Source organism: Symsagittifera roscoffensis, chromosome 5 (genome assembly GCF_963678635.1).
Source record: "Symsagittifera roscoffensis chromosome 5, txSymRosc1.1, whole genome shotgun sequence".
Taxonomy (NCBI): Eukaryota; Metazoa; Xenacoelomorpha; order Acoela; family Convolutidae; genus Symsagittifera; species Symsagittifera roscoffensis.
The window spans coordinates 28,721,653-28,737,930 of record NC_087066.1 but is presented as its reverse complement, the minus strand read 5'-3'; the positions used below and the strand labels follow the sequence as shown (position 1 = coordinate 28,737,930).

Below are 16,278 nucleotides of genomic sequence, written 5' to 3'. Positions count from 1 at the left end.
TCATAAATGAAGTTTCAAAGTGACTCATCGAGCAATACTGTGAGCTTTTTTTGAATTCTCAGCCAACTTTTTCTCAATAATTTTCAGCAAGCTGTGCGAGTTTGTGAAGCGCTAGAAGAAGCAAAAGAGCAACTAGCTCAAGCAGACGAGAAAAATGGAGGCAAACTAGTCATCATATGCGAGGAACTCTCTGCAATCGGTAAAACAATGGTGGGCGAAGAGAACGAACATCACTTCGAGTACCGGCAGCCTGACCCGAAGAGACCCAAGGAGTGCTATGCTTGTATTCGGTCTCTATTGGCTAAGAACAAGCATTTTGCGGCTCTAGTGGCGAGAAAATTAAATGAGCTGAAACGAGAACTAGACGTAAGAAAAGCCTCTATGAATTAGAGAAAATTTTTTCAGTTTCTGCAATCGCGATAAAAAGTATGAGAGATAGTCCAAATTTATGATTTTGAATCTTAAGAAAAATGAAAAACAATGCATTTGAATCCAAAATAAGTTTTAGGTTCTAACAATCCATTTTTTTTTTTCAAATGAATCATGCTTTAATCTGTAGGTTTTTTCAATTATCTTCCGGTAATCTCTGCAGTTGAAACAAAATTGCAATAGAAAACAATAAGTGATGTTGATAGTAATAGTAGCAGCTTGTTTGATAAACATTGTCTTTCTCAACGAACTCTCTTTCTCCAGGACAAGAAAGGTCAGAGTGAATTAGAGGGCAACCAGGTGACTGAACTGAAGATGATGATGCAGCAGGCGAAGGAAAAGTTGGAGGAGTTGGATGCGAGGAACAAGGAGTTGGAACAGCAGAACCAGGAGATGCAGGACAAGATAGCCAAGAGAGATGCCATGATCACGCAGTTGGGGGGAGGTACCCCCTTGAACACCAAAATTTTATTTCCAGCAGGCCCTTGAAACTCTCATGAAACCAGCTACTAATTGTTGGTTTTTAAGCTCTGATTGTTTTTGAGTTATAAATTGAAAGAGAGAAAAATTTGATACTGAAATTTTGTTTTTGAAAGTGTGAATTTCAAACCACTTGGTTTTTTGTTTTTACCGGACAAGATCTAGTCTGAAAACACCGAGTGATTATATTAATTGTGCCATAGATTGATTGATCATTTCTTGCGATTTTCTCCAAGGTTAGAAATAATAGTTTTGCTTTTGCTCTCATTTCCTAGAATCTTGTAAGATATGGCAAACTTCATTAGAGCCTAAAAATGTTGCCTGATAGGTGAGAACATGGATGACGAAGACCTGGACCCCGACCTGTTGATGATCAGAGATGAGCATCGTAATCAGTTGAAGAAGGTGAATGCGGCAGAGCAGGAGGCGAGGGAGAAGGCGGAGGAGGCGAGTAGGGAGAGGGACGAACTGCAGGTGGAGAACGAGAAGCTCAAGGCAGAGCTAGAGAGGCTGAAGAGAGAACATGCAAAGGAGAAGGAGGATGTTAGTTTCTGTTTTATTTTGATTGCTTTCTGAAATTTTTTGTTGTTGTATTTGTTAATTGGGATTCATTAAATTTGAGAGAGTTTTGTTGAAAAAGAGGTTAATTTGGTAGAGAAGTTTTGAAATTTTGAAGAAAAAAAAACCAGGTAGTTCTCAGAAATTTTTTTGTTTCAATTCTGGGTTTTGATCCTTTTTTCATAACCGAACATACTATTGAAAGCTTATAATGGTGTTTATACAGTCAGAAAATAAAGAAAACCTATGACTGTGATGGCCAATCAAAGCGATCAAAATGTATACATCTTTATATCATATGAAGGAGAGTATTTAAGGCTTCATGACACCATCAGTACAGCACGTAGAGTTATGAATTAAATAAACCCATTTTGTATGTGAATCTCTGTTTATCAGATGCAGAATGAGGCGGACTTCATAGCACAGCATGGGGGAGGGGCTCTGGGGGCAGACATGATCAACAATGACCTCCTGCAGGAGATGGAGAGACTGAACCAGATCAAAAAGGAGATGACATGTAAGGGTGCAACGTTTAAGAAAAGATAGTGGTTTCATTTAGACAAAATGTATTGTATTTTTTTTCTCTAAATTTCTGATCTTTTTCTGATTGAAAGTTACTGAGTAAGTTTAGGTTTATAGCATTCGGAAGCTTAAACATTCTTTTTCTTCTGAAAAGCTTTTGAAAAATATATTCAAACTGTCAAGTTTCGATCAAATAAGTTTTCAAGGACTTTTTAGAGCATTAAAGAGTGATTGAACAGGAAAATCATTTTATTGGATACCTCAATTATTTCCTGAGCAAAATTCGAGATGCGTTTGTAAACTCTATTATTTTTTGAGCGACAAACGAAGTTTTCATTTTCAGCAAAGTTTAAGAGTGAAATCCAACGAATGCGGGAAAACCCAAAGCAAGCTGAAGTTACAATGGTCGACAATCCCGAAGACCTTCGTGATGAGGATCTTCCGCCAGGCGAAAGTGGCGCCAAACCGAGTGGCAGCGGAGCCGAGGGTGCCGAGGGTGCCGAAGGAGCTGAAGGGGCCGAGGGTGACGAAGGTGGCGACGGCGAAGACCCGGATGCACCCAAGTTGAGCGGAAGTGCTGCTATGTCCGGATCCGCAGCCAAACCCAGTGCTGCGGCGGGCGGGGGTTCAATGGACCCGGCGGCTATCCAACCTCCAGATGACGACGGAGCTGGTGATTTATACCCACCCGGGTCGGCTGCCCAGAAGCAGATCCAGTTTTTGGAGCAGAGTTTGGACGAGGTGACTAAGCAGCAGAGGGAGTTGGCAAGAGAGAACAGGCAGCTGAAGAAGAAGATGGTGGAACTGGAAGGAGCTGTTAGTAGCTTGTCATAAAAAAATTAAATTTCATAAAAAATTTAATATATAAACTTTCGGTGCCAATTAATGTTTGAAATACATTTTGACAAACAAATCAAACGATTAAGGTTTTCAAAAAACTATATTAAAAATGGAAACTCTTTGTTAAAATTATTTTTTAGAGGGCGGTTGCTACGATGTTGATCTCGCTCTTTCAGGAAACGATTTTAATTTTCCAATTAGTGATGCAAAATTTTTTAAAAATATTTTCGTCTCCAAAATTCACAAAGATGAATTTTCGCCTCTTGATGAAGAATTTAATTTTACGGTTAAAGAGATTCCGAAAACCAAAACATTCTGATCATTTTTTATTCAATATTAAGAAAACTTATCGGAAATTTCGGTTAACTTTAGAGTAACTTTCAAAAAGGTTTCAAAATATTTTAATCAATGCTCAACTAAGGTTTCTATGTTACATGAACTTGCGTAGAAAAACACCCTATCCAAAAGTCTTGCACACTTTAAATTTTGGGAACAACAATAATGGAAACAAGCAAAAAAATTTTTACAAAAGTTAAGTTCAGAAGTATTAATGCCGACCAATGATTGGCGGTTTTCTGTCCAATGGAAGCCAGAAGGCATAATTTCGCTATTTGGACGCCGAAATTGTACAAGTTAAACGAGTTTTATGAACACGTAACTAAAATTACGAGTTATTCATGGAAACTCTTTTGCTTTTTAAATTGGTAAGGCAATGAATCCAGTTAACCATCTTCAGTTGTAACAATTGTGGATCGGTGCGCACTTAGATTCTCTAAGTTACAACTAAGAGTTTTAACATGGATAAGTTCTCATATGATCACAGAACCTTTCTCAGTTCAGCTGAATGTGGTTGTAGTTCCACTTGTGATCTCTGTGTGGTATCTCTCAGGTGGGCAACATGGAAGTGAGACACAGTTACATGTCCAGTGCCCTGAGACAGGACCAGGAGCAGGCCATCAAGGAGAGGGACGATCTCAGGGACGAAGTGGACAACTACAGGGCACAGAGCATGGTAGCCATTTATACATGGTAGCCAAAATGTATATCCACTCACAAAAAGTAGTCTCAATAAGTAACACATTGCCTGTAGTTCTCCAACACGAGGCGTGATTCAACTAGCTTTTTCAAATGATTTCGAACAAATTGAAACTCATACTACCAAAAAATGTCGCTAACTTTAGTCCCCCACTTTAGTGTGATAAAGTAGGTACGTTTATACAGATTGTTTGTAGGTTTCCGAACTCGAAGCGATCTAAAAATGCTTTTATGTTCAAACGCTATAAAATTAATTTACTAAAACAATATCATGAATGAATAACACACTAGTTTTTGATATCGTAATTATAGGTTCGCAAGAGTAGCATCAAGAAAAGTCTGAACGCGGAGTCTCTAAAGAGAAGCAAAGGCAGTTCGATGGGGTCTGGATCCGCAGACGAGGAAGATGAAGACAAAGACAAAGATGAGGAAGACGATAATATGGTGTAGAGCTACTGCATCAAGTTATACTTCGTGACTCCAAGAACATTTCTAGGTGCTATATTAGTGTTAGTTCCGTAGTTAAAAGTGAATTTTAAATAAAAAACAGAGTTATCTACAAAGATCAAGTGCGTAACTTGCTGTGTAAAAACAGAGTTATCTACCAAGATCAAGAGTGTAACTTGCTGTGCAACCAGCTATTTTAAAACGTAACGTTTAAGCGAATTAGCCTTTTATGCGCGGGTAGCACTGGGTAGCAAACATCGACAGTTTTCATTACCCCAAAAGTCAAAATATCTTTTTTATACAGAAAAAATCTTGAAGTCTAATGTTTTTTATTTTATAAAAATTTTTTTGATATTTTTTGTTTTCCATGCAAAATCAGGTACTTTTCATCCGAATGGGTCAAGTGATTTATCATATTAAACTTTGCAAATGGTTAAAAAATTAAAGATTTTTCCACAGTAACGAGAAAAACCGGTTTGAAGTTTTTGATTTGTGGTCAAGTCTTGAGCTAAAAACGTGACTGTGTAGACTTACAGTAGCTTACTTAAACTTAATTTGAGCCATGAAAACTTAATTTCACTCAATTAAAAATAGTTTTGGAGTTTTTAGAGCAATTTTGGAAAAACTTGAAAAATTAAAAAAACTTTCTGCAAAAAGATTTTAAACAATTTTTAAATTTTCAATTTTTATAAAAACTTTATTTTCGTTTTTCTAGTCCAGTTTCGTAAAAAAAAACTGTTGTCCAATTGAAATTTTTACTATGTGTCTCAAATGTGCCTTTTTTGTTCAGATCTTTTTAAATTAACATTCAGAAACAAACGACACTAATTAGAAAAAAAAATGTCGTCTTTTTTTTAAGACTACGGTCGGAAATTTCTGTGCTTCTTGCACAGTAACACAGTAACCGGCTATCATTGTTCTGTTTTACTCCTTTAAGTCTAATGAGTCAAATTATTCCAGTGGCATTCTTATTTTCTATAATAACGCAGTCAACTGATTGAAATATGCGGGCAATCCCTGCTGTTTGGTCAAATTATACTGTAAAACCGCCCAAACAACAGGATTAACCTATCTCACTCCGTAATCATTGCAACGAAAATTCGCAATACCGATAGTTCGAAAGGACCATTGTTGGCACGGACGAGCTCGCTGAAGAAAAGCGAATCACAGTGAATAAGAGAAAATTCGGAAGCATGAGAAGATGCGAGGAGAACAAAATGTTTAGATTCATCGTATATCTGGCCCTGGAAGCCGAACGTAAGAGACTCTTCTCTCAAAACTACCTTCGGTTAAAAAAAACTATCAATCGCCTTTAAAGAGTTTTTCATATTCCCGGAAACTGCATTACCTAAACCAGCGATTATCACCTTTGAACGTAAGTAAATGTGAGCCGTGAACAAAATCGCAAACCTTATGAGAAAGTCTGGAAGTACGGAACTAGCCAAAATACTAGAAATAGAAGAAATATCTGAACAGGAAAAGATACTTGAAGTTTTCATTTTTAAAATAAAAACTGCAGCCTCCAACAGATACGTTGTCAGAAAAGCTAAATGAAAAATGAATTTTTTAATCACTTAAAGCTTACAAACATAGCACGTTCGAGTATCATAAATAAATTGTAGACAAAAAATTTTAATTCTACGAAAAAAAACTAGCTTGAGCATAGCAGAACCCAATTTTTAAACGAATTTTGGAAATGGCTTTACCAATGGTCATCTAAATATATGTCCAACGAAAAAAGTATATAGTTTGTGTTAAAACAAAGGACATTTTAAAGGGAAATCAGCTAAACTGGATGTAAATACTATCAAAGAATTTGGAAATATTCAGAAACTTCCATATACCCCACCGGAACCAATGACGCACATGGAAAAAAATTGCGGAGAAAAAAAGCTTGCTCAGAAGAATGACGATTTTGCCATAATAGACATTAAAATAATCTACGACCAGAAAAACCTGGAAATGAAAAAAACTAACAAATGTTAGATTCGAAAACAGTTCAATTGTAAATATGAACTTACCAGTTGATTCGGCAAGCTCAGTCAGTTTTTCAAAACCCAATGCAACTCTCGAATTGACACTGAGGAGCAGTTTTTTGAAAATCCTGCCAGTAGACACAAACAGTACCAACAAAATCATTAACATAAACGTGGTTGAAGGACGGACGAGCGAGGAGACACTTTTGCTTATAACGTCGGGGCACAAGCAAAGCAATCTGGGTTCGACACTGTACCATAATTGGGGGTCGAAGTATAGAGGCAATGTCTACAGCTGATCAATAACTTGGCTCTCCTGAATCTTGGTAACTCATATTTACATTTTCTACATGTCGAAAAGTTTTCTGAATATCTTGACAAAAATCGGCAAAATCCCGTCGGAGACGAAAAAAAAAAAACACATTTTCACACCCCTTTCAAACCGATACAGAAAAAAATTTTGAGGACTGTCATTAAAATTATTCTAAGCGTGTAAGCAAAACGATTTGAAAAGGAAGAAAACAGAGGGACATATCATCAGACTGGCCGTATGTGACCAGAAAGGTTTAAACATTCCAATACTAAAAACTAGATTAAAAGAAGAAACTATAAAATTAGACTTGGACTCGAAACAGTAAAGCAACCAGTTTTATAAGAAAAAATATCAAATGCCGATATCAATAAAATTTCTCTCCAAAACTCAATCAATCTCGTTTATCGAAATGCAAACAGTCAATTGAAATTATTTGACAAAGCAAGCAATTAAATTGCATTTTTAGCAAAGTGAGTGTGGGTGGAAGGCAAAACCATTGGCACTTACTGATTCCTGAACAGTTTTTTAAGGACTTGGCGATATGCCAAATAAGTTTCAATGGATCACGGACTCGCTGTTAAAGGACATCTTGTTCACAAACCGTTATGTGAACGATTTTTCAATTACCTCAAAAATATCGAAAAAAACACAATGCAGTTTGATTGAAAGTTTGAGAGTCACTTGGAAACAAAAATCTGGCGGTGAAGTAAAAAAAAACACTTTTAAAATTTATATATCAAAAGATTGGGGTTCAAATTTCAAAAAAAAGTAGTAATACTATTGATTATAAAAGCAAAATTGATCAAGAATTTGCTAAACCCGTGAAAACATATAAAAATTACGTTTTTTATTTGGTTCAGTGGCTCGGTTTAAGAAATTTATTCCGAACTATTTGCCTTATAAAACTCATTACGCCCGTTACAAAAGTACAGCTTTACCATTGGAATGAAACCCACTCCAATACATTTGAATATCTCAAAAATCAAATTGTATAAATTACAGAGAGTAACGACTGCAACATCAAGAAAATATGCCGATTAAAGACTGATGCTTAAAAACTGGGAAGAAGAATCCAGCATCACTATAGCCTTTTTATTTAGGTTTTAAACTCTCATGGAAAGAAAAATTTGACAAATGAACCACAATTGCTAAATTTTATATGTTATTCGGGCAATAAAACAATTTAAATTTTTCTTAATTGCACAGAATTTGATATCGTTACGGATCATAAATCACTTTTCTTCGCGTTAAACGCTAGCCACGTGGCAAAGCAATGCATAGTAGAATAACCTGGTAGATGAATAGATTGTTTCACTTCAATTTTTAAAATACGACTTATCCAGGGAAAGGAATGTTTTTTTTTAACCTATTAACTTTGAGTAATTGCAAAAATCAAAATCGTAGCTGCAAAAATTATCAAGATCTCCAAAACCCATTTTCAATTAAACGTATTAGAAACGCCAAAATGCAGAAGTGTAAAAGGAACGAATTAAATGTAGTAAATTCGTTGCTCGCTAATTGTTGCAATTAAATCAATGCTTTTACTAGTATACATCTGTCATGTGGAAAGACTGCACACCTATTACACTCTCAAAGTATATTTTTATGGGTTATTTAAAAAACGTCACAACTACATTTAGAAATTGTGTTTCTGATCACTATCGCTCAGAACTTTGCACAAACAGCTCCAGGTTTCTTAGATTTCTCATAGTTTGCATTCAATTACTTGATGCTATCAGATAAGCGTTATCTATTTTTTTATCTTTATTTTTAGTTAAACCAAACCCAAATACGAATTCTTTGGACATGAATGAGATGATTTCCCCCCTCCAATCGAACTCCTTCTCTGAAAAAAAAACTATTTGCGCAGAAAAACAAAGATTCAAAAGACACTTTATAGATAACAAAGTGTCATTATTCATACTAAAAATAGTGAAAAAATAGTAGTCCTAATTTTACTTTTATTAAAAATCGCTGCTCGGAAAAAATGACCAATCTGATGACAAACGATGAAAAGACCCTGCAAAAGACCAAAACCGCAGCGGAGACAAGAAAACCTCTAAAAAAAGTTCATGGCCAATATCAAAACGTTACAATGGGATCTTGAAACAAAGGGCGGACTTTTGTTCAACGAGAACCAACTAGTGGTACCAGCAGCATTGAAAACCTCATTTATGGCTTTTCTTCACAAGACGAATGGTGACAAGTTCGGATGAAGGCTCTAGCAGAGAACATGGTCTGGCCACAACTATACAAGGAGATCTACCACTACGGCAGTAATTGCTCGGAGTGCATCAAAATTTGCAAATACCTAAAAAAAATTGATCGTTGGGGCATCGATTACGCTGAAATCACCAAAAATTAAGGGAATAAACAAAGAAACTTCTTAAAACATTGCGGCCCATTGGATAAAATGTGGGGCGGGGAAGCAAGTACTTCTCTGTATCGATCGGTTCTCAAAAAATCCTTCGGCAGAAGTCTAAAAGAAAACTTTGGCTCAATCCGTTATAAACTTTTCAGTAAATTACTGTAACTTTCACAGATTCCCAAAAGCTTCAAGATTAGACCATGGTTCAAGAGCGACCCAACGGACAAAGCGGCTAAAAACAAACCAAGAGCTTAGCTATCAAACCCTTTTTCAAAACGATATAACTGGTTTGAAAAAACAGTTAACAAAAAAAAGACAACCGTAGTTCAGACTTCTACAAGGGAAGCTTGAAAACATCTCAGATCATACGGTAACCTTCAAAAATGGAAACTTTTTCAGAAAACTAGATCTAGATGTCAGATCTAGATGTCAGAATTCGGCGGCTCCGACACAATTTGAATTGTCCAGAGGTTAAATTATCTTACAAAAAAAGAGAAATTCCGCGATCAAATGATAGTTTAGGAAAATGTTTTATCTGAACAAATTGGTAAAGGGTTCAAGCGGTAACTCCGATTATCAATTTTTCACGTCTGAAGGCTTTTTAGACACTTGTTGACATTGGACTTTGAACCAGTAACCAAATTTGGATACCGAGTGGACAACCAGGGGAGGGCTCTCCGGAACAACTTTAGAAAAATACCAACTCTTCACTTTTATCGGGCAACTCAACTAGACCGCATAGGAAAAAGTAACCTTTTGCGGACAAGATAACCTCGGCAGACACTTATAATCATTATCGAGGAAGAACCGGAAGGACTGTTGGTCAAATGATCCAGTTCAGCAGGTCCCTAGACAAATTGCATCTGCGCCATTTATTATCAGCTCTCCCTTAAACCTACTGACACTAATCAAACAGGCCAACCAACACAGATGCTTCAGAGCGGAAACAACAGAACAAAGCTTCTCGCCAAACTGCTCACCGGGCCTTGTCATGATAGTAACCGGCTCATTCTATAGATATATGTAACAACTCACCAAGACCAACTCAGTCTAATATCTTCGGTAACTGACGCAGAAAAAAAGGGCAGAGGCTGAATCCTTTAATAAAGAATTAAACAGATCCTCGATACTCATTTAAAATCCAACTGTCAGTATTGTGTTTATATCGATGCTACTTTAGATTGTATTCTGTTACAACCGGTCGGTAAATCAATCAATTTTATGTTATATCTAAAGATGCTTTACCTCAATAATACAGAGTGCTTTATCTCAATTTTCAAGTTTTTTTAATAGTAACATATCATTTTTGAAAAACACTCTGTATTTATTTGAAAGAACTGTTAGAACTCTGCAAGTTTCTAGTTTCTAACCTGAGCTCTAATTGCATATAACCATTTCTCTAAGTGTTCTTTAGTGCTCAGATTAGAATTTGATTATTTTTGTCTCAAGTTTTTGTCGTCAGCATGTTGAAGAGAGAATGGAGTTTGAGTGTTTTTTGACTACCATTCACTGATACAGATGTAAAAATTTTCAGTTCATGCGGAACGTTGTGTTTTTTTGTGTGTTTGTAGTTATTTTAGTTCTGTCTTAGATATCAACCGTTGAGTGTCAATTCGAAATTCATTCAACTTCATTACGAGGCAAAACTGTGCTTTATGGGAAATGTAAGCGGATTCCGAAACAAGGACGCTCCCTTTGTTCTTCTTTTGTTCTTTCATTTCCGTTGATAGTTCCGACACAAATTTAACTTGTTTAAACATGTTAAAATCTTGGCTCTGGAATCCAGGAACATACAGACACGAAATTGTGCGCTTTCCAGTGCACAGATTGGCCTCATAATGTTCGAGACACATTTCTAATTTAATCGAAAAGATATACGGTTTCGATTCAATTATTTCTATTAAATCCTTAAAACTCTAGTTAGATAGTAATTTTGTCAATAGTAATTTTATTCTATAATAGTTCTCATCAATAAAACTATCAAAAATCACTGATGATACATCAAGTTATTAATGATAAAAATGGTGATAAAACGCTGATGCGTCAGTAGTTCACCGTGACTCAGTTTTCTTTTTTTAAGTATAAGAGGAGAAAATGCTGAAAGGATAAAAACCGGTAAAGATAATTAGTTTAGAGGCTAAATTAATTATCTTTCAATTATTTTCCTTGCTTACACACAAAAAACTAATACTTTTTTCGAACCAAATGCACCATTTCTTTTGCAATTCAAATACACTAAATCTAACGGCAAACTAAAAAAAAAACAACGAACATTAACTTAGAATTAGATCGATTGAAGTTTCACTGAATTGTTCCAAATATTTTCAAAAAGTTTTAAGCAGAGCAGATCAAAGTTTTGCTGAAGTTGAAGAAAAACAGCAAAAAAAAATTCTTCCATTCCCTACAATTATATAAAAGAGTTTTTTTCCGAATTTGTGCAGTTTTTTGTTTCTTGGGTGATGAGAGGATCTCAACAAAAACCTTGAACTTTGAAATGATCAAAAGTTGTATTACATAACATAACCACAACTACAACCAAGTAAGCTATGCGGAAAAAAATTGCAGAAAGTAATTTTAAAAGGGCGCTAAAAAATTCCTGATTACTCTTTGTGATGCCTGGTATTGCGCAGAACAAAAACGACTTAGACAGTTTAACACAGTTTCTTCTCATTTAATTTTTTTGGAACAGCATGCTTTGCAATAAAAATGGCAGAAAATAAATTTGATGGGTCCTAAAAAATGCTTCGCTAAAAGACTAAATAAGGGCTCCAAAAAACCTCAATTTATTTGAAACGACGTAGTTCAAAAATGTGATTGTTTTATGAACTCTTTTTTCATTCCAAGAAAAACTCAGATACGTTTTTAAACTGATTTTCAAATTCAGATATCAAAAGTAATTAATTTTCTGTTTTTTCTTAGAAATATAAACAAAAAATTTGGATTACTTTTGATTTCTGAATTTGATTTTACTGATCTTTTTTGGAACCTTTATTTAGCCTTTTATAGAAGCGTTTTTAGTGCCCTTTTAAAGTTATTTTCAGCAAAACTTTCAGGGCAAAGCATGCTGTTCCAAGCAAATTAAGTGAGAAGAAATTGTGTTAAATTGTTTAAATCGTTTTTGTTCAACGCAATATCAGGTACCACAAAGATTCATCAGGAGCTTTTTTAGCGCCCTTCTAAAACATATTTATGGATTCAAGAAACGCCCGCGATATAAATATGGTTCAGGAGGAGTGTGAAACACAGAATCAGGAGGTATTCAACATACTATTACGGGAAACAGAGAAATGAGCCTTGTCAAGTCAGAGCTGTTGAGGTGGGGATAAATAATAGAAAGACGAAAAGTCAAACTATGCTATTATTTATAGACGAAAAGTTGAGATGAGAGTACAGGAAAACAATTTTGAAAAAAGTATTTTTTATCGAGGAAATCATTTTTAAACACAAGTCAATTTGGTTTCCACTATCAAATTTTTTAGTTTATCTTAAGGAAACCCCATTTTTCGAGGCGAAATTAAAATTCGTCAAGTGTTTTGGAAACCACGAGACCGAAATAACCAATATTTAAGCAAGTGTGCTATTTTCGTCAAAAACACGCAATTAACAAGGTTAGAAGGAATCTGGAAAACAAAATTACGAGCGTAACTCGTACGCTACGTAACGGCTTTCTGGACGACAGGCAGAAACTGGAAGAACAGCAGCCAACAAAATGGCATTGATTATGAACATAAACAACGTTTGTGCACGTGGAAACAGTCCAGGAATTGTACACGATTGATGATGTTGAACAAAAAAAATTGCACTAATACTATCGTCTTGAAAGCAAACTCCGGATGAAAGCAACCACGCATATTGGTTTGTTATGGAATGTGAAAGATATGAAGTGCGAGATGAATCCAAACTGATTATTGTTGTTTGCGTCACAATGAACAATTATTTGTTTAGCTGAACGGAAAACGAAACAGTGAAGAAAAAAAATGGTTTGCGTTTTTGCTTCTCTTGAAATTGTTACTTTACTGTTTTGTTGGCTATGGTTTCTACTTCATTCTGTACATGCTCACAAGTATGAACGAAAGTATATACAATCTTTCTACAAAACTTCCATTCAGTTCAGTCCGCACTTCACTGAGAGAAAAGTGATTGTGAATAAACCTTTTTATATCTAGATTATTGAAAAAAAAAAATAGTTTTTTTGTAGTTCCGATGGGTTTTCTAATTTCCATGCTGTTTTCCATACACAATGCAACAAAGATTGCTAAGCTGAGTTGATTAATTTTTGATAGAAACTATACAAAAGTTCTTTTATTACACATTATGTAGTTAACAGGGACATCTTTGAATTAAATTTTAAATAATGTTTTTATTTTTGACAAACTATCAAATCACTGCACCATTCAATTCAAAAAACTGGTTTTAGACTAAGCTCAATAAGCCCAATTTACGCATATCATCTGTGTTAAATATACTGGTTTAAAAACCTGCGACAATAAAAAATTCCAATTTCGGTCTTGCTAACCTCAGTGTATTCTTACTCGAGTTAAACGAATTGTATGTGTTGGCATATAAGTCAAAAGCGAGACAAAAACAACATCTCATTGATTGGTTTTACTTTGCATTGAAATTGTCCTGAGAATTTATCAAAACTTCAAAGTTTGATCAGTTTAGCAAACATGTTTTTCTCATAATTGTTCAAAAAAAATGTAAGTGAAACAGTTACTGATAGATGGAACCAATAAAAAAATCGATTAAATTGAGCTATTATTGAATTTGGAAAAATGACGTAGTTATGAAATTCTGATAATACCAAAATTTTTCTTTTCGAAACCAAAAAACGTTTCTGATGAACGCAATTGATGAAATTTCAGCTACAACAAAAAAAAACACTTTCGACTGCACTTATTTTAAGCACAGCTGTCGGAAATCAGAGAATATATGCTGAAAACCCCGAAAAAGATGGAATAATCGACAGTCTTATTAAACAAATTGACTCTTGAGTTCAAATGTAGAATGAACGTTTTTTCGAAACAAGAAATGAAATCTGACTGTAAATGAGAAATCCCAAAATTTTCTCTTCTGAGAAATGCTGAATGAGTTGATGACTAATTTGCCTTTTTTGGTGCTGTTCTTGTCCATTATCGTTATGATGGTTTCTAAAAAAGTTGACAACAAAAAGCATTCACGTCAACAAATCTATTAAACAATAATAATAATAGCTAGCTCAGACTGCAATGGTATCAACACTGTTCTTTTTAAAAAACGATACTTCCATATTCTCTAGCATAGATTTTTGATGGCTGTCTGAAATTAAAGACTTATCCCAGTTGTTTAAAAATTTCACAAAAATATTAAACTTTGATCAATGAATCAAGAAAGATACAAAAATTGCTAATTTTTGAAACTACAAACCAATTTCAATTCTGTTTGTTCTCTGGTAAAAAAAATTTATCACGTAATGTTTTTGATGCGCTAGTTGTTTTGTAGTGACTTTCCACATTCTCAATAACAAGATGAAACATAGTCAAAAACAGCTTTTATTAGAAGAAGTGAAAACATCCCTATCGAAAAAAAAACGCTTAATGTTAATAAAACTATAAGCTTAATGTTCAACTATTGAGTTTATATAGTGTCACTCTTTATCAGTCTGCTGTTACAAAACTTTACAAACTCTAACTTAAATTAGAACCAGTGATTTCCTCTGGAATCAATTTTTAGCCCAATCCTGTTCATTTTCATCAAATAGACAAAAAACCACTGAAGCTTCTTTGTATGAAAAGTGGTTAACTCCGTTAATAACAAAAATTATTTAGCTTTAACTCATCAATGGACTTTGCTAGACAAAACAGCTTGGTTAACAACCAACACGTTAACCATTTTTGCGTAAAACAGCTGCCGGGTCCTAAAAAGGCACTGTCGGGTCCAAAAAAGGAAGAAAAGATAAATCACTTTTCTCCTAAAGTACATTAGGAGAACTAAGAAGTAGAATGACCAGCGGCAAAACTTGCCTATAAAAAATGCTCCACTATGCAATAGGTAGAGATTTCCAATTTATCTCAACTTGGATAAAACCAAGTTATTGTTCCGACTTTCGATACGAAAGTAACGGAATATTTATGCTCGGGGTGGGTTTTTTTTTCTTCAGACAAATTTCGACTTTTTAACAAGTCTTTTTTGACGGAATTTTTTTTATATCATTCGAAAGGTCTTGTTTTCTTGAGCTGAAATATGAAAAGATATTTGTGATCATTTTTCGTAAAGTTACGGGGTTTAAAGTTTGCCACTTTGGCCAATTTGGGACAATTAACGCGCGATATATTTCGCGCTATTAACGCCTAAGCGGAGAGTTAATCCGTCTTAGAAATCGTTCCAAATTGGTTAAAGAAGCTTATTTGCCATAATTGGTTTGTTACAGGGAGCGAAATCTATCTTTTCGTACTTTACATGGCGTGTGGGGGGATGATTTTCATTAAGAAAATTTCAAATTTTTGAAAAAAAAAGTATTCATTTTGTTTTATTTCATTGAACTTTTTAAGGTTATTACTGCTCCATAAACCTTAAAAGGCAGTCGGAACATTCAGGGCTTCGCCCTGATACGAGCAGTCTTGTCAGCTTTGAACATAAAAGTCAAAGGACTATAAAGTATATTTTCTACAGATGCAAGTTCAATTCGTTTTTGTAATCCAATACAATCAAAATATTTTGAACAATAAAACAACTCTATGCGTTTGAGGTTTTCAACTTATATTGTTAGACAAGTCTGCAAATAAAAAATTTATAAAACTTTTTTGCGTATTTCTTTATTTTTTTTTTGGTTGAACTTAAAACCATATTTTTGCACCACTTTTAATTATTTAAAGATTTTGATATTCAAATTAGAAAAAAAGTTGATAATGTTGCGTTTAAAATATCATTTTTCACTAATTTGATCATTTGTAATGGATCCATTATCGTTGGTAGGTGCGTATGATTTGTATTTGTGGTCCAATAACTTTCTGCTGCTGCAAGCTTTATGGTAATTGCATTTAATTTCTTCCGGAATTTGTTTAATATTAGTCATTTCATTATCTAACATTTTGATGTTATTCAATTTTTTGCTGAACTTAAAACAGTTGACATTGCGCCATATTCCAAATTAAAAAAGATTGTGCGTTTTTTATTCAAAACTTTTGATTGTCATCCATTTTTTTTCTCTTTTCTAAATTTTTTTCCATTTTGATTGTCATGCAACTTTTGGGCGTTTTTTGGTAATTGAAGCAATATTTTGTCATCATTTGAGGCATTGGAGTGCTTTAAATTTTTTGTGTATGATTCCT

General features: G+C 34.5%; 1 protein-coding gene across 1 annotated transcript in view; it reads left to right on the top strand.

Moving 5' to 3' along the window:
- Nucleotides 1-4,314, top strand: part of LOC134846687 (kinesin heavy chain-like) — a 38,266-nt gene extending 33,952 nt beyond the window's left edge. The window contains exons 16-22 of the mRNA XM_063864073.1: nt 88-366; nt 694-874; nt 1,238-1,452; nt 1,864-1,984; nt 2,333-2,805; nt 3,719-3,841; nt 4,177-4,314. Coding sequence (XP_063720143.1) covers nt 88-366; nt 694-874; nt 1,238-1,452; nt 1,864-1,984; nt 2,333-2,805; nt 3,719-3,841; nt 4,177-4,314 — 1,530 coding nt within the window. The remainder of the gene's footprint in view (nt 1-87; nt 367-693; nt 875-1,237; nt 1,453-1,863; nt 1,985-2,332; nt 2,806-3,718; nt 3,842-4,176) is intronic.
- The last annotated feature ends 11,964 nt before the right edge of the window (nt 4,315-16,278 follow it).